Below are 19,520 nucleotides of genomic sequence, written 5' to 3'. Positions count from 1 at the left end.
TATATCATTGCATGTTGCATGTCGGTGTTACTATTCGCATGTCAAGTTTATATAAAAATAATACTCAATCGTACTTTTTTTGTATTTCCTGCAAAACCCCACAAACAGAAGCATTCAAAACTGTGTGCAAACTCATGCCAAAATGTATGAACATTATGATTTGACACTTTGGCATTGGATTAACACAGCGTTTCTCAAAGTGTGGGGCGCGCCCCACTGGTGGGGAATAGAGACATGACAGGTGGGGCGCGAGGAACGGGAGGGAATTTCACTTTAATTTATTTTTTTTTTTAGATTTTTTTTTTTACTATGCTTTCATTTTCTATACACACTGTAAATCACTTTGTGATTCTGTCTGTGAAATCCGCTTTATAAATAAATGTAAATTACTTACTCTTCCTGTAGGCTTTACATTTCTAGGTAGGAGCAAAAGTTTGACAGACATGGCAACAGTAACTAATGGGGGCGGGGCTAAGCGGAACAAACTTGACGAGACAAGCGCAGCAAAATGAAAAGCTGTCCCACTGTCAAACGGCACAGTTGCGAGACGTATATGCGACATTGCAAGTGATCTTGAGGAACAACTCGGAGACAAATGAAAATAAAGTCGTTTTGCTTTACAAGTGGACGAAGCTACTGACAGCAATAAAGACTGCCTGTTCATCGCATACGTCCGCTTTGTGAATGGCGAGTCACTGTGCGAGGATTTGCTGTTTTGCAAATACATCAAAAATAGAGCCTCTGCTGATGAGCTGTTCAAGATAATGGACAGTTTCCTCAAAGAACACGACCTTAAATGGGAAAACTGTGTGGGCTTTTGCTCTGATGGCGCAATGACCATGGCAGGGTCAAGAAACAAGCTGCAGGCTCTAATAAAGAGGGTTGCGCCAAATGCGCATTGGACACATTGTGTCATTCACTGGGAAGCACTCGCGTCGAGGCAGCTCAGCCCCGAACTCAATGAGGTTTTAACAGATGTGAGCGCGGTAAATTTGATCAAAACACGACCACTGAAAGTGCGACTATTCTCTGCACTGTGTGAGGAAATGGGAGCTGATCATACAGCCGTGCTGTTTCACCATACTTGCCAACCTTGAGACCTCCGATTTCGGGAGGTGGGGGTGGGGGGCGCGGTTGGGGGTGGGGGCGTGGTTAAGAGGGGAGGAGTATATTTACAGCTAGAATTCACCAAGTCAAGTATTTCACACACACATACATATATATATATATATATATATATATATATATATATATATATATATACGAAATACTTGACTTTCAGTGAATTCTAGCTATATATATATATATATATATATATATATATATATATATATATATATATATATATATATATATATATATATATATATATAAATAAGAGAAATACTTGAATTTCAGTGTTCATTTATTTACACATATACACACACATAACACTCATCTACTCATTGTTGAGTTAAGGGTTGAATTGTCCATCCTTGTTCTATTCTCTGTCATTATTTTTCTAACCATGCTGAACACCCTCTCTGATGATGAATTCTGCTTCGTCTCCTTGTTGTGTGCGCAGTTGTGCACTGCACTCTCTAAAAGCCCTAGATGTTAATGTCACATATGCATGTACATTAGATGGCAGTATTGCCCTGTTTAAGAGTGTCACAACATTGCTGTTTACGGCAGACGAACTGCTTTACGGTAGACGAAAACGTGACTGCTGTTGTTGTGTGTTGTTGCCATGCTGGGAGGACGTTAATGAAACTGCCTAACAATAAACCCACATAAGAAACCAAGAACTCGCCCTCGATCATTCTACAGTTATAACGTGATTGGGCAGGCACGCTGTTTATATTGTGGGAAAGCGGACGTGAAAACATGCTGTCGACACGTCACTCAGGTACGCCTGAATTTCGAGAGATTTTCGGGAGAAAATATGTCCCGGGAGGTTTTCGGGAGAAGCGCTGAATTTCGGGAGTCTACCGGAAAATCCGGGAGGGTTGGCAAGTATGTGTTTCACAGTGAAGCAAGGTGGCTCTCCCGGGGCAAAGTGCTGTCACTTGCCCTGTCTTCCCAAATGCATAGCTCCTCCTTTTTTTTTGCAAAGATTGCAAAGTGGCACTTTTATTTTATTTATTTTGAACTTGATGCAAGTTATTTGATTTATTATTGAACTTGATGCAAGTTATAACACTTTTATTTGATTTATTATTGAACTTGATAAATAAATGATAAATGGGTTGTACTTGTATAGCGCTTTTCTACCTTCAAGGTACTCAAAGCGCTTTGACACTACTTCCACATTTACCCATTCACACACACATTCACACACTGATGGCGGGAGCTGCCATGCAAGGCGCTAACCAGCAGCCATCAGGAGCAAGGGTGAAGTGTCTTGCTCAGGACACAACGGACATGACGAGGTTGGTACTAGGTGGGGATTGAACCAGGGACCCTCGGGTTGCGCACGGCCACTCTCCCACTATGCAAGTTATAACACTTTTTTTGATTTATTATTGAACTTGATGCAAGTTATAACCTTTTTTTGATTTATTATTGAACTTGATGCAAGTTATAACACTTTTGTTTTATTTATTATTGAACTTGATGCAAGTTATTTTATTTATTATTGAACATCATTGATGCAAGTTATACCAGGCAGCACGGTGGAAGAGGGGTTAGTGCATCTGCCTCACAATACGAAGGTCCTGAGTAGTCTTGGGTTCAATCCCGGGCTCGGGATCTTTCTGCGTGCAGTTTGTATGTTCTCCCCGTGACTGCGTGGGTTCCCTCCGGGTACTCCGGCTTCCTCCCACCTCCAAAGACATGCACCTGGGGATAGGTTGATTGGCAACACTAAATTGGCCCTAGTGTGTGAATGTGAGTGTGAATGTTGTCTGTCTATCTGTGTTGGCCCTGCGATGAGGTAGCGACTTGTCCAGGGTGTACCCCGCCTTCCGCCCGATTGTAGCTGAGATAGGCTCCAGCGCCCCCCGCGACCACAAAGGGAATAAGCGGTAGAAAATGGATGGATGGGCAAGTTATACCACAGCTGCACAGTTATTTTATTTATTATTGAACTTGATGTTATTTTATGTTATTGAGTTTGAATGTATACAACTTGATGTTACTTGATGTTCAATAAATTTGAAAATGTTAAGCTTGGCGTTAGCGTTCTGTTGGGGCGATGGGGGCAGGTGGGGCTTGAAAACTCGCCCTTGTCCAAAGTGGGGGATGACAAAAAAAGTTTGAGAACCACTGGATTAACATGAATATGGAATATTATAACAACATTTATATGACAGAAAAGCATACTTGCCAACCCTCCCGGATTTTCCGGGAGACTCCCGAAATTCAGGGCCTCTCCCAAAAACCTCCCGGGACAAATTTTCTCCCGAAAATCTCCCGAAATTCAGGCGGAGCTGGAGGCCACGCCCTCGACAACCTGTTTTCACGTCCGCTTTCCCACAATATAAACAGCGTGCCTGCCCAATCACGTTATAACTGCAGAATGATCGAGAGCGAGTTCTTGGTTTCTTATGTGGGTTTATTGTTAGGCAGTTTCATTAACGTCTTCCCAGCGCGGCAACAACACACAACAACAGCAGTCACGTTTTCGTCTACCGTAAAGCAGTTTGTCTGCCGTAAACAGCAATGTTGTGACACTCTTAAACAGGACAGTACTGCCATCTACTGTACATGCATATGTGACAATAACATCTAGGGCTTTTAGAGAGTGCAGTACACAACTGCGCACACAACAAGGAGACGAAGCAGAAGAACGAGGAAGATACAGCCATGGCGACGCCGATGACGAGTAAGATGAAGAAATACGCTTGTTAGTTCTAAGCCGCAGCTGCGATTGGACCTGGATAGCCTCCGGGAAGAAGTAGTGGAGTACCAAGTGCTTGGCAGTGAAAATCTTCCTCAGGAAGCAAATATTGACCGGTTTTGGGCCATGCTAGGGAGAGATGGAAGATTCCAGACTCTAGTGCATTTGATGAAAGCACTTTTGTGCGTGCCACACAATGGACAATTCAACCCTTAACTCAACAATGAGTAGATGAGTGAAATGTGTGTGTATATGTGTAAATAAATGAAGACTGAAATTCAAGTATTTCTCTTATTTATATATATATATATATATATATATATATATATATATATATATATATATATATATATATATATATATATATATAGCTAGAATTCACTGAAAGTCAAGTATTTCATATACTGTATAAGAAATACTTGACTTGGTGAATTCTAGCTGTAAATATACTCCTCCCCTCTTAACCACGCCCCCAACCACGCCCCCGCCCCACCCCACCTCCCGAAATCGGAGGTCTCAAGGTTGGCAAGTATGCAGCAAAGACAGCATTCATTGTAGGTCCCCTTTATATAGCAGTCTTTTGTTCTAATTGCATTGACTGTCCAAGCTGTCAGCAAATAAAATATTACTGCGTGGTTCATGAAATTGATTTCTGTGATACAATTTTTTGAAAACGTTTTTTTTTTTTACCATCCCAACAAACATGGTTGTCTGTCTATTTGTGTTGGAGTGCAGCTGGGATAGGCTCCAGCTCGCTCGTGACCCTGAGAGGAACTGGATTGTATTGTTTGGTTTTGCTTATACTTTCTAGTTCAGGGTTATAGTTGATGGTAGAAAGCATATGTGTACGTGCAAGTCTTGTGAATAGAAGCAGGTGTGAGCTCCTCTCTTGTGTATTAGACAAGGATATCAGTATTTGGGTCTCAGGGATGTCCTCATTCATGTTGCTACCTAACGAGTCCCTGAGGTCCAGACAGCGCAGCAGACTAACATCATTATCATGACAAAGGTGCGGGGCTGGTGGTGCACGATGCATCAAAAGCACGGATTTTACAAGCTCTGACTGAAGATCAAAGTAGCCACTTCGCATTTATTATCGTACACTAAAATGTTGACAATCCACTACTGTACATTTAGCTAAAGACTTCTTCTTCCTGAAGTTGAACAATTTGTAATTTGACCAACATTTGTGCACTAAAGTTCAATTTATTCAATGTGGACTTTTCACATTGAATTGGTGTTTTTCCCCTAACAATGTTAAAAATGTAATCTTCTACACCAGTGGTCCCCAAACTTTTTGACTGGGGGGCTGCATTGGGTTAAGAAAAATTTGGGCCAGGGGCCAGGCTGTATATATGTGTCACGTTATCGATGGGAACACTCTAACCACTAAAGTGTCCGCCCTGAGATTGGTAGGTTGTGAGTTCAAACCCCGGCCGAGTCATACCAAAGACTATAAAAAAAATGGGACCCATTACCTCCCTGCTTGACACTCAGCATCAAGGGTTGGAATTGGGGGTTAAATCACCAAAAAAGATTGCCGGGCGCAGCCACCGCTGCTGCTCACTGCTCCCCTCACCTCCCTGGGGGTGATCAAGGGTGATGGGTCAAATGCAGAGAATCATTTCGCCACACCTCGTGTGTGTGTGACAATCATTGGTACTTTAACTTTTAACTTTAAAATGCATTTTTAGACAATATGATGTGCCTGAGCGGCTAGGAGACACCGAGAAAAGGACAGATTTAAAAAATAATAATAATTAAAAAAATAAAAAATAATTTTTTATTTATTTATTTATTTTTTAACTTGTGACTTCCCGCAGCCCAGATTTTGGACGATGGTGGGCCAGATCCGGGCTGTAGTTTGTTCTACATCATTTTTATTTTTTATGTATACCGTATTTTTCGGAGTATAAGTCGCACCGGAGTATAAGTCGCACCTGCCAAAAATGCATAATAAAGAAGGAAAAAATATATATATAAGTCGCACTGGAGCCCGGCCAAACTATGAAAAAAACTGCGACTTATAGTCCGAAAAATACGGTAGTTTAATTTTACACCTGTATGACAGTTCAGGTATCAAAATATTACTCAGCGTTAACATTTAATACAATAATAACAGTTATATGATGGCAACTGTTTGACCCTAGGAAGGGGTGATACAGTACCAATTCCAGGTACCTGAGAATCGATACAGGCACTCAACGGTACCGATTTCCGGTACTTAAATAAAATTAAAAAAATGTTATGTAACATTTAGTAGTGAGCTGATTATGATAACGGTGTTGTCTACACTGTAAAAAAAAAATCCTATTTTTATGGTTAATTTACTCTAAATTTCTACTGTAATTTTTCTATTTTTTTTAAATAGTTTATAAAACTGTAGAATTGAAGACATTATCTGTAAATAAACAATATGCCTGTTATTTTAAGTAATATGCCAGTAATGACAAACTATGTATATTTCTATTTTTTTTACAGAAAAATACCAAATTAATTATACATAGCATTTTCTGTTTTCTTAAATTACTTTCAAATTCATGTAATGTTACGATATTTTTCCGTAAAACGTTTCATGGAAATTTCTGTAATTATAATGTTTTTGATCATTATTTGGTTTACAATGTTTTACTTTAATTTTATGGTTTTCGTTTGGCAGCCGTAGCTACCAGGAGATGACCGTTTTTTTACAGAATTTTTTTTACAATGTAATTGTTATATCTTGTTTTCCTATTACATTTCTGAGTATCATTTGCAAGTATTACATAGTAAACTTTGCATGCAGCTGCAATTCCAGGACGTTAAATGGCAGTAGTGAATAAACTACAGCAGAGTCATGTATAAAGAGAGTTTGGCCAACCAGGTTTCAGGCGATCACGTGACTTCAGGGCATTATGATTGCTACTAGCTTTGGTTGATGCTATGTGTGTGCAGCTCTTCTTTGTTAGCTTTTTGATGCGTATAAACGCCCTGTTGTGCAGCATGTGGCTGCTCCACCCACATCGCTTTCCCAACAACCCGGAAAGAAGACAAGTAAGGAAAGGGAAGGTTCGCCGTCAACACTAGAGAGCCACCAACTCTGTCTTGTGCAACACACAAGAGCCATATTGGACCAAAAATACAAAAAACAAATGATGCAATATGTACACACAGCTGGCCTAAATAGCATGTTAGCATGGATTATTAGCACTCCACGCAAGTCAATAACATCAACAAAGCTCACCTTTGTGCATTCACGCACAGCATAAAATGTTTGGTGGACAAAATGAGACAAAGAAGGAGTGGCATAAAACATGTCTTTCTGTGGCAGCGACGGAGAAAGTTGTACGCGTAAACCAACTATGGTAAGTTCAAGGACCGCCAAAATTAGTAGGATAAAAGGGCACTGGCCAAATACTGTCATCAGTGAAGCATGTTTAATATAAACAGTGGGCTTTCTAACAATTAGGAAGGTTTGTGTTATTTATGTTTGTCCTCCTACAGAAATATTATCAAAACAACAAATATATGTTTCCCCAATCTTTTTCCATTTTTAGCACCGCCCTAGTGGGGCTTGAGAGCCACGGGTTGCTGCCCCCCGGTTTAAAACTATGTATTATTCCGTCAGGAAAACTAACGTCAAAGCGACAACAATTATATGCATCCTCGGTAGCAAATATGGCCCCTCTCGTTTAGTTGGCTATACGCTCTTTCGACACGGCTCTGGACTACAGTGTGTAGGAAGTAGTCTTTGCCGTGAAGCTGAATGTGCCACGCTAGTCTAATGTTGCGCCCCACAAAAATGTTCATACTATAAGTATTGTACTTATTACACACCGGCTGTTTGATTGTAACGTTCATCTTAGTTGTAGTTGTCATGACCAAATGTATAGGTGTTTAAATCACCATGTAAAATCACTAATCAGTAGCACATGGCAAAGCCACTGTAAATTAGCATCAAGCTCGCCAAATTTGGAAAAGTGAAGACTTAGTTTGAGTGTTTTCTATCAGGCAAACATGGTTTGTTGGCATCGGAAAAAGTAACATTACTTCGGCTGAGTCCGCTCTGTGATTGTTTCCTCACCAAGTGTTTAATCGGTGTTTAGTCTGCAATCAGACGTGACGTCACGAAATATGGCACTGTTTTTTGACTTTACGTGAATCGATATCAGTCGGTGCCTATAAAAGTACCGACGTTGGTACCCATCCCGACTGAAATGTAAAAGTGGGTTTGAGCAGTTCCCAGATTGGACTTTGTGTGACCTCAGAGGTTCCACTATACATCCCTGAGCCTTTTGTCTCCTTCTAAAGCATGCAGCCCAATTCTGCAAAGCCAATATATTTTGTCCTATGTTGTGTTGCATTTCATGTGACTCAGTAAATTGGCTGGATAAAACATTGCACAAAGTCCATGTGACAGTTGTGATCAAGACAACAATCTGGTCTCAGGACCTTCCCTCTCTTCTTTTTGCTACGCCTTTGCCTCGTCATGCCCTCAGAGTTGAATGTCCTTTCACTCTGTTCATTCATGTGTGCAGAGGGCCTCCACTGCCAACCACTCGGCCCGCCAGACCAAGCACAAAAAGCCAGATTCCCCTGCGGTGTGCAGAACAAGGGGGCCCAAACTTATTACGCCGAGAGCCGGAAAGTCAAAGTATGCGGGGGCTGTTTTTTTATATTCTTTTATTTTGTAAAAAGAAATAAATAAATAATGAAAACAGACATTGCATATAATTAAAGACAGGACTTAGTGTCTGCTTTGTACACAGAGTGTACAATTAATAGTTAAATTAGGGGTGTCCAAATTGCAGCAACTATCTTTTTGTCCGACAAATTGTAAAAATGTAAAAAAAAAAAAAGAGGAAAAAGATGTAACGTAACAGGAAAAACTGAACAATTTGTCACTAATAACACAAAGCTGACAAAAAAATTTAATACATAATGTCTGATTCTAACATCTAAAAATACATATCAAAATAACCCTTAACTTTTGAAATGTTGTATAAAATTTCCATTTTTTTCTAATACATAATGTTTTTTCATTATTGTTTTTTATTTTTATTTTTTTTCCTGACGTGTCACTCGAGCTGCGGGCCAAAAATGCACCCTGGCCTGCCCTTTAGACACCCCTGGTATAGAAGACACCCTGCAGGACTTGAAAGAAGCTCTGTAGCCAGCCTCGTCTATCTTATTTAAAATAATATTTACTTTAAAATAATTCTTAATCTTTACATTAAAGCTGCAGCTATCGATTATTCTATTAATTGAGAAATTTAATCTAATCCGCATGCAACATGTGCATTGCCACCCAAATGGCGACCCTGCTACAAAATGAGTCAAAGAAAACGTTTAAGCATTTGGATTCTGGTTCTCATTCTGGTATGGATATGAAATGTAGTTCAGGCCAGGTAGGGAAGTGCAATTTTGTATTCACAATGTAATAATTTCCCTTTTTTATTCTATTTTTTTTTTTTTCCATTTTAACACATAGCCTATATACAATATATTCTTACATTTTTGTGCATTTTTTTTCTGTATTCTTAAAATGCTGTGGTGCTACAAAGTGTTTTTTTTTAGGTAAGGGAACATTCAAAATAGTACAGGGATATGACACCAATGTTTAAAATGAAAACAAAAATACAATTTTAGTCAACAGTTAAAAATATTTCACACCGATATGTAATGTTGGTATACATTGAAATTATTCGGATACACATCTTATTTTATAAGTGATACTAAATGATAGTTTCCTGACAAAAACAAAAGAGTTTATTTAAAATAAAAAAATTAAAAAAAAATAAAAAATAAAAAAAAATTATATATACATATATATATATATATATATATATATATATATATATATGTGGCTTTTTGAAAAGAATGGCTTATCAAGTTCATAAAAGAGCCATAATTCCCATCTTTAGTAAAATGTAATACGGTGCTAAAGTTGAAAGAAGGCAACTTGAAGTCAATCAATCAATCAATCAATCAATCAATCAATCAATCAATCAATCAATCATTCAAAGTTTACATATATAGCCCTAATCACAAAAGTAAACACAAACTACTTTATAGTCACTTTTTTCAACAAAGTAAAAAGATTCCCTGTGTTGATAAATGGGATGATGGTAAAAAAAAAAAAAATTTAGAAGATCAAAACTGACCATGGAGTTAAAAGGTGGCAGCTTCATCTCCATGCACATCAGCCATTGCCTCAGCGCCCGGATTTGACCTCTGAACTCACAATGCCAGTGACTTAAATCCTCCACGTCTCTCCTTGAATCAAAGATAAATACATAGTATGTTACACAGGTTAAAAACACGTTGCATTAATTATGCATAACATTATTAAGATCATATTTGCTCATCTAAAAACAATTGAAGACATTTCTCCTCCATCAGATTATTTGTTTCTTCAGTCCCTCCAGGAGTTGGCGTCGTCACGATCGCACCAATTCATGCCAATTGAACCAATGCCTGCGAATCATGAGCCGTCTTGCAATTTGTGCAATGCTCGCAACTTCCCCGCACATTTTGGCCAATCAGTGTAAATAGGGATGGGAATTGATAAGATTTTTACAGTTACGATTCTACTTTCAATTCTGCTTAACGATTCGGTTCTTTAACGGTTCTCTTACAGCAGGGGTGTCCAAACTTTTTCCACTGAGGGCCGCACTCTGAAAAAACAAAGCAATTTTTTTTATTTTAAAAATCAATACAATATATGTATAAAAATATATATATTTAGGCCTCCACTCAGGCTTGATCCCGGGGACCCCAAAGGGTTTTGGTCAAAGAAATATGAAAAATGTGTCATTATTCAGTATTATTATTTTTATTGTTATTCAAGTTTTAAATCTCTAGATCAACATTAGGTCTATCTGTCGATATAACGGTTTTAAAGATATAAGTTGTATGCTCTTGTTGTCAAAGAAAACCATGTTTTTTTATGGAAAAAATACAAAATATGCAATATTTTCACACAATAACATTTTTAAGTGGAATGTTTGTGATTATATAATAATTGGAGCCTTTAAAAGGTCAATAACTCATAACAACATTGATTTTAATTCATTATTATTTTTTGAGCAATGACACTTAAAAACAAATCACACTAAAATTATTGGGGATCCAAATAATTATAGTGTTAAAAAATAAATTCTTTTTTTTTTTTTACTGTTTACTTTTAACACAATAATCTCGAGATCAACTTCAGATGTATCCGTCAATTATACGTTTTATTGTTGTTTATGTTTTTCGTTTGTTCGTTTTAGGCCCTTTAAAAAAAACAGCTCAGTTTTTTATATGGCAAACACAAAATATGCAACATTTTCCCCAAAAATATCTCAAATGTGACGTAATTGGAGCCTTGAATAGGTCAATAATTCATAATGACATTGATTTTGATACATTATTATTTTTTAAAGAAAGAAACAGCCTGCGTGGCAGCTTTGTGTTATTAGAGTAAACATTGCGACATTTTCTTGTTACATTTCACCTGTTTGCTCTTTTATACCACTTATCATGTTTTGAATTTTTTTCAATCGTATTTTTAAAATGTGCCATGGGGCCGTTTAAAAAACGACCTGCGGGCCCAAATGGCCCCCGGGCCGCACTTTGGACACCCCTGTCTTACAGCTTTTTAATTGGGGAAACACGAGAACAGAAAGGTAGAATAGCATCATTTGTGTTTAGTTTAGAGCAGGGGTGTCACACTCATTTTAGCTCAGGGGCCGCATGGAGGAAAATCTATTCCCACACGGGCCGGACTGGTAAAATCATGGCATAATAATTTAAAAATAAAGTCAACTTTTTTGTTTTCTTTGGCCAAAAATAGAACAAGCATATTCTGAAAATGTTAGTTGAAAATTCTGATAAAAAAAATGATGCAGTTTGAAAAACACTATGGAGAACACAATGCAGTTTTTACAAAGCCATTAAACTTAAAGCACTTCCTGGTAAGGATTCTCATGTTCGCAGTTCATTAAAGACGTGTTTGGAAAAGCAACCGAGTGTTTGCGCAAACCGCCGCTTTGGTGAAATCCACAAATGCCACAACACATTCATTTATCATCATTCAAATGTTATAATATAAACAAAACAATTATCAAAATGGCACCATAGCCGAAATCAAGGTACCATACCTACAGACATAACCGATATGAACATAACAGATTTTAGCATAAAATAAAATGGAACAAACACAATAAATCTAGAAACACACGTTTTTACAATGGAGTTCAGGGTGCGCATCGTGTATTCAACCAATTGCAAACTCTGCATGGAACTCTCAACTAAAAAGATGACGGTGACTTAAGTCTTTGCATCTTGCCGTCTTGTTATTTTATCCGTTGAGTGGATAATTTACGATTAAAGAAGGTATTACACTGCCGCCAGCCACAACAGGAGCAGCTGATTGTTTGCATCTGCGCAGATTGGACTAGTGGCAGCCAATCCAGAGGGCGCTTAAAGTCAGCTAACACGTCGTATTCAAACAGTGTCATGTGAGACGTCGGTTACACCTGAATTGCTATTGCGACATCCAGTGGACACATTTAGAACAGCAGTTTCTTCCATTCAAAAAATTCAACTCATTTTTATATTCAGCAAACTGATCTTGGCCTGATTACGGCCCAGATTACATTCATATTAACATTTAAGTAGCAACCTTATAATTATTACAAGTAGCGCTGTTGCAATCGTTTCCTATAAAATGTAGTCAACTACAGAGCGCTCGGGCGCCGACATTTTGCTTTCTGACGTCACTACGCACTTTGCGTAATGACATCATTCCCAACCACTGGCATCGATAAGTAAATGGCTTGAAAAATTGGCAAGCGATCACAAGGAATTGATACACCGGAAACTAGTTTTCGATTTCCATCCCTAAGTGTAACAACATTTTGCTTGTAGATGAAGCAGAAACAACAATGTGTAAGAATATACCCGCTCTTTGTTACTCAAACGCCACAATTTTCACCCTTCCACGTAGCTTATGATGCATTCCATTTACCACGGAAGTTCGAAATCAACATGGCCACATCAACGAAAGCTATTTTTGTGCTTGCCTTGTTGGAATATAAACAAATTATGGGAAAATGTGGACTCTTTCTGCAACCTTCTAACACAGTGGAACGAGAGGAAACACGGACGCTATTGCTAGCGACTTAGACGTATATACAACATGAAATAAAGGTACTTTACACTACAGTGAAGTTACCATATAAAAATGTCCAACAATACATTGTATATGGCTGATTTACTGTGGCAAAAGCTATTTAGAAGTGCTAATAACTCGGGGTGTAACGGTACGTGTATTTGTATTGAACCGTTTCGGTACGGGGGTTTCGGTTCGGTGCGGAGGTGTACCGAACGTGTTTCCACACGGACATATTAAGTAGCATACTGCACGTTGTGTAAACAATACTCAAAATGCCGGTTGCTGCTAGCATGCTAGCAGCTAACGGGCTAGGATAGACTGACCATACGTCCTCTTTTCACCGGACATGTCCTCTTTTGCAGAGATGTCTTGGCGGAGTTTCTTAAATGCCTCAAATGTCCGGCATTTTGAGTTATGGTTGTGTGTATTAACAATGTACATTCAGGGTTAAGAAGGGGTTAAAAACAAAACAAATTGTGCCCGCAGCAGCATTCGTGAGGAAGGGGCAGAGACAGAGAGAGCGAGAGAGTTATGATAAACGCGCATGCGTCGCCAGGCTCTGCTTTTTATCCACAGATTTATCAGATTAAATTTTTTATTATCTATAGCAGGGGTGTCAAAAGTGTGCACCGGAGGCCATTTGCGGCCCACAGCTAATGTTTTAAAGGCCCACGGCCATACTTGCCAACCTTGAGACCTCCGATTTCGGGAGGTGGGGGTGTCGGGGGGTGTGGTCAGGGGTGGGGCGGGGGGCGTGGTTAAGAGGGGAGGAGTATATTTACAGCTAGAATTCCCCAAGTCAAGTATTTCATATATATATATATATATATATATATATATATATATATATATATATATATATATATATATATATATATATATGTGTGTGTGTATATATATATATATAAGAAATACTTGACTACTTGACTTTCAGTGAATTCTAGCTATATATATATATACATATATATATATATAAGAAATACTTGAATTTCAGTGTTCATTTATTTGCACATATACACACACATAACACTCATCTACTCATTGTTGAGTTAAGGGTTGAATTGTCCATCCTTGTTCTATTCTCTGTCACTATTTTTCTAACCATTCTGAACACCCTCTCTGATGATGCATTCTGCTTCGTCTCCTTGTTGTGTGCGCAGTTGTGCACTGCACTCTCTAAAAGCCCTAGATGTTATTGTCACATATGCATGTACAGTAGATGGCAGTATTGTCCTGTTTAAGAGTGTCACAACATTGCTGTTTACGGCAGACAAACTGCTTTACGGTAGACGAAAACGTGACTGCTGTTGTTGTGTGTTGTTGCCGTGCTGGGAGGACGTTAATGAAACTGTCTAACAATAAACCTGGAGGGGGCGTGGCCTCCAGCTCCGCCTGAATTTCTGGAGATTTTCGGGAGAAAATTTGTCCCGGGAGGTTTTCGGGAGAGGCGCTGAATTTCGGGAGTCTCCCGGAAAATCCGGGAGGGTTGGCAAGTATGCCCACGGCACATTCTAAAAATATTACTAAAATAAACAAAAACATAACAAAAGTGAAATAAAAAATCTTAAACGTTAAATGTAATTTAGAAAAAGTTGCAAAGTTGACTAATAAAACAAAGCTGTTTTTTTTTTCTTTCAAACTGTCATAGCTCAAAACATAATATTGAATCAAAATCAATGTTATTATGAATTATTGACCTATCCAAGGTTCCGATTACTTCACATCAAATATTCCACTAAGAAAAATATTTTTGGTGGAAGATTTTGCAAATGGGCAGCACGGTGGTACAGGGGTTAGTGCATGTGCCTCACAATACGAAGGTCCTGAGTATTCCTGGGTTCAATCCTGGGTTCGGGATCTTTCTGTGTGGTGTTTGCATGTTCTGCCCGTGATTGCGTGAGTTCCCTTCGGGTACTCCGGCTTCCTCCCACCTCCAAAGACATGCACCGAGGATAGGTTGATTGGCAACACTAAATTGGCTCTAGTGTGTAAATGTGAGTGTGAATGTTGTCTGTCTATCTGTGTTGGCCCTGTGATGAGGTGGCGACTTGTCCAGGGTGTACCCCGCCTTCCGCCCAATTGTAGCTGAAATAGACTCCAGCACCCCCCGCGACCCCGAAGGGAATAAGCGGTAGAAAAAGGATGGATGGATTTTGCAAATTTGGTAAATAAATAACCCAAAAAATTTATATTTTGTTGTTTTCTTACTGTACCGAAAATGAACCGACCGTGACCTCTAAACCGAGGTACGTACCGAACCGACATTTTTGTGTACCGTTACACCCCTACTAATTACGGATATTATAGAAACAGACATAATTGTTTACATCCAGAGCAGCCATCTTTGAAGCGAACTCAGGGGGTAGTGAGAATGTTCCGACTTTCCGAGTCGGAAATCCGACCTCGAGGGGCGTTCTAGTAGAAATTCCGACAAGGAACTCAGAAATTCCGATTTCCCAGTAAAAATGTAGCGGACTTACTTCCTGTTCCTGTCTATAGCACTAAGACTTCTGATTGATGTAGTACCGTATTTTTCGGACTATAAGTCGCCGTTTTTTTCATAGTTTGGCCGGGCTCCAGTGCGATTTGTAAATGTTTTTTTCCTTCTTTATTATGTATTTTCGGCAGGTGCGACTTATACTCCGGTGTGACTTATACTCCGAAAAATACGGTATATAGTTTAGTTTAGTTTAGTCTTTATTTGAAGGGACAATGCACAGAAACATTAAGCTCAAAGACAGATATGTTCTGTACCAGATTATAGCTAAATAGCTCATTTCCATCTGCAGTCCCTGGCTACCTAAATTAAAGGGATACAAAAATCATGCAATAAAATTATGACAATAGAATTATTATAGCATGTAATCAAATTAAGAAAATTCATACAATGCCCTTTCATGGACACATACTTAATTTACAATACAACCACACCTTATTTATCATCATCACACAAAGACAATACATGTTCTTGTTCACATCTGTCATCATTAGTAAAAACAACCATGATTTTAACAGACACACCTCACAATTTACAACAAAAATGCTCTCATGGATAAATATATTTAAGTTGATGTGTCAAACATAGTGGATTTTGAGCGATTGTTTGTGCAAAGTTTCCAATGGCCTCAGTGTCATTTTGCTTGCCTGTGACCAACATGTTATACAATAATAAAAACGAGACATAATCATTGCATTAAAATAAGTTTTTTATTTATGTAGACATGTACTTCCTAGTGTACATGTATTAATTTATTCAAGCTTTATTTATCCAGGCTAGGACACCTAAGAACTTGTTCCTTTGCAATGCTGACCTACAAAGAGGCAACATTTACATGACCGAGTTGTTGAAGTGTGACGATGATCTCTCAAAGTCTCGTTTACCAACACAAATGGTGTCATTTGTAACAGTAATTTGGCATTAGCTCTGTGATGTGCTGTTACTACTGCCATCTAGTGGCTACTTTTAGGTCTGCCTGGTGTAAAATGAGTAAAACATTGGTTAGTTTTTCAATGTTTTGTTTAAAACCTGTGCTTTTCAAGGTTAGCTTTACTAGGAACACTTAACAGTGTTAACAAATTCATAAAATCAAGACAATTCCGGGTTATTGAAATAAAACATCCCTTGACACATTGCAACTTTTCTGACAAAGCTGCTGCTAATTTAGCCATTTTTGGTTGCGACAGTCTAAGAAAATGCCCGCAAACTCCTGGAGGGACTCTGTGGAGGGAGGTGTGGCCAGCGCGCTTGCAGGAGCAAAGGTCACCGCCGCTGTCTATGGTGCTGAGGACGAGCACCATCGGATAGGGGCGGGGCATGTGCTGACGGCGAGACACAGCTGGCAGGCGATTAGATTTCACAGGTGGTACGTGTTAATCTAATCATCTCTTGTCTTTAACAGTAAGTGGCCGAAAGCAGGAGGGGAGGAGGATACGGATGTGGCTGAAAAGTCACGTCCTGCGGGAGCAAAAAGTTTGAGAAGATTCTATGGACATTAAATCATTGTTCAAAACGGCAAGCTTGGCTCTTGTGCCGTGTGTAGTAGTGGAACGGCTGGGAAGCGACTTCCACAGACTCTTTCTTGGCTCTATTTTTTTTTTTTGCTGAGCGCAATTGATCAGCAGGTTTAATAGCATGGATTGTCATTCGTCAGATTATTTGCATTGATTGTTTATGATTGCAGAATATAAGACACAGTATATGGCCCATATTTACAAAGGGCAAATTGTGCTAAGTACAGTAGGAAGGGGATTCACATAGCCCCACTTGTCGCGGTTTACCTGACACATGAAACGTGACAAATTGTGGCGCTGCACTATCCACTTCAGCTGCTCACATGGCAGTAGTGTTGAATATCTTAAAATGTGTTTGGTGGTAATTCAATCTTTGACCACAGCATCCCAATGCAGAATTATGGGATGACAGGTTATAGTTTTAGTTATATTGTATTTATTATTAAATGTATTATTGTTCTTTTCATGGACTACATGTTTGATGACACCTTTCTAGTAATTTGTTACACAAATCTGTTAAAAATGTATGAGTCTTTATCAATTATTTTGCTCTAAGCATACCAGTATTGTTGATTCTGTGAGGTAGGTGTTGTTGATTCAAACAAATCACCACCGATATCCTGCAAGAACACACAAGTTGTCCATGTAGTACATTTACATGTCAGTGTATAGATAACTGATCATATATTCTGTCCTCTATAAACTTACCTCACAGCTTCCAGACGCTAAAGAGGGACGTTCTGAGATGGAACGAGTCCAACTTGAGCAGTCGAGGGAGTCTTGTGAAGAACTGAAGGAGAGAAATGCTGGGTTGTCCTTGCTCGTAGTTCTCTCTATTGGACTCGCTGACTAATGTTGGCACACAGATCAAAATATGCATGGATGCAAATTCTCAGGACAACATTCATCAAGTGTTTTTAATACAGTATTTTACTGACGAGATACAATCCAGGAGTGTTTATCAGCAAGTTTTAGTTCATAGAAACGCTCCCAGTATTCAGGACTGTAATCATTAGAATATCAGAAAAGCAACTAGGCCAGGGGTGTCAAACTCATTTTAGATTGGGGGGCCACATGGATAAAAATCTACTCCCAAGTGGGCTGGACTGGTAAAATCACGGCACGATAACTTAAAAATAAAGACAACTTCAGATTGTTTTTTTTTTGTTTAAAAATAGAACAAAATGTACAAATCATGTTGTGTTTTTTTTTTACACTTACATGTTGCGGTTAATAGTATTCTATCATTATTTGTCGTTATTTATATTTTCTGAATAAATGATGTGATAATGTTCATCAGTCAACTCATTGGTGTTAATTTTCAATCTATCAAGATCAAAAAAATTATATCAAAATCAAATTACAGTATGTTATTTATGTAGTATGATCATTTTCCTCGACATCATGTGGTTTATTTTGTACGTATGTAGTAGAGATGCGCGGTTTGCGGGCACAACCGCGGAGTCCGCGGATTATCCGCGGATCGGGCGGATGAAATTAAAAAAAATTAGATTTTATCCGCGGGTCGGGTCGGGTCGGGCGGTTGAAATAAAAAAAATTAGATTTTAAATAGATTCAGGCGGGTGGCAGTTAAACCAATTCGGAAATATATATACATAGTTAAATGTTGTTACCCACATATGAAAAACGAGCAGGCACCTGCTGCATATGCCACAACAGAAGAAAAAAAAAAAAAGAGATGGACACTTTTACGGAGCGGAGAAGGGACGCCTCGCCGGGGTCCGGGACCGAGGCCCCTTCCCCCGAGAGGGCCCCACCGGGAGCCGTAGCTGAGGCGATCCGCGAGAAGGGCCCGACGCACGTCCAGGGTCACCACCGCGCCCACCGCACCGACACCCCGCCGCGGCCGGCGTCACGCGCAGGAGGTAAGCAGCTTACCTGCCCGCCACCCCCGTGGCCGGGGGCTCGTAACAGGGGTCACTCCGCACGCTCCGCCCGCGCAGCTCACCTGCCCGCCACCCCTGTTGCCGGGGGCGCGTAACAGGGGTCACTCCGCGCGCAGTGCGCTCACGAAAGGGGTGGGGCTCACCCTGGTTGATATAGACAGCAGGACGGTGGCCATGGAAGTCGGAACCCGCTAAGGAGTGTGTAACAACCCACCTGCCGAATCAACTAGCCCTGAAAATGGATGGCGCTGGAGCGTCGGGCCCATACCCGGCCGTCGCCGGCAGCGAGACGCGCTTGGAGGTGCGCTCAGCGCGGCTCCCATATGATTGCGCACTGGTGTGCGTCTGGGTCGTGACAGCGTGGCACGCGAATGTCTGTACTGCATTGGATCAGTCTCCTTTCTTTAACAGGCAAAAGCTTTATAACCTCACTAATGCCTTGCATCGTCTATATTAGATATATAACAACGGGCGGGTGCGGTTCTGATCAAATGTTACATCGGGTGGATGGCGGATGGTTGACGACTTCCTGATGCGGTTGCGGATGAAATAATTGCCTATCCGCGCATCTCTAGTATGTAGCATCATCTACAAAGAATTGCTATTGCGACATCCAGTGGACACATTTAGAACAGCTGTTTCT

At 39.6% G+C, this 19,520-nt stretch overlaps 1 protein-coding gene across 2 annotated transcripts in view; it reads right to left on the bottom strand.

Moving 5' to 3' along the window:
* The window catches only part of macf1b (microtubule actin crosslinking factor 1b), a 77,033-nt gene extending 58,886 nt beyond the window's left edge, over nt 1-18,147 (bottom strand). The window contains exons 1-3 of one of the 2 annotated variants that reach the window (XM_061949843.1): nt 17,679-18,147; nt 17,532-17,590; nt 9,964-10,075 (exon numbers count right to left, since the gene is read on the bottom strand). In XM_061949843.1, the coding sequence (XP_061805827.1) occupies nt 9,964-10,002 (39 nt within the window). In that variant the 5' untranslated portion in view covers nt 10,003-10,075; nt 17,532-17,590; nt 17,679-18,147. Of the gene's footprint in view, nt 1-9,963; nt 10,832-17,531; nt 17,591-17,678 lie in introns of those variants that run through there. The other variant, XM_061949851.2, reaches the window with a different exon arrangement.
* Nucleotides 18,148-19,520: the final 1,373 nt, after the last annotated feature.

Source organism: Nerophis lumbriciformis, linkage group LG04, assembly GCF_033978685.3.
Source record: "Nerophis lumbriciformis linkage group LG04, RoL_Nlum_v2.1, whole genome shotgun sequence".
In the NCBI taxonomy this organism is placed as follows: Eukaryota; Metazoa; Chordata; class Actinopteri; order Syngnathiformes; family Syngnathidae; genus Nerophis; species Nerophis lumbriciformis.
The sequence above is the reverse complement of the archived record's forward strand: the minus strand, read 5'-3'. Positions and strand labels throughout refer to the sequence as shown.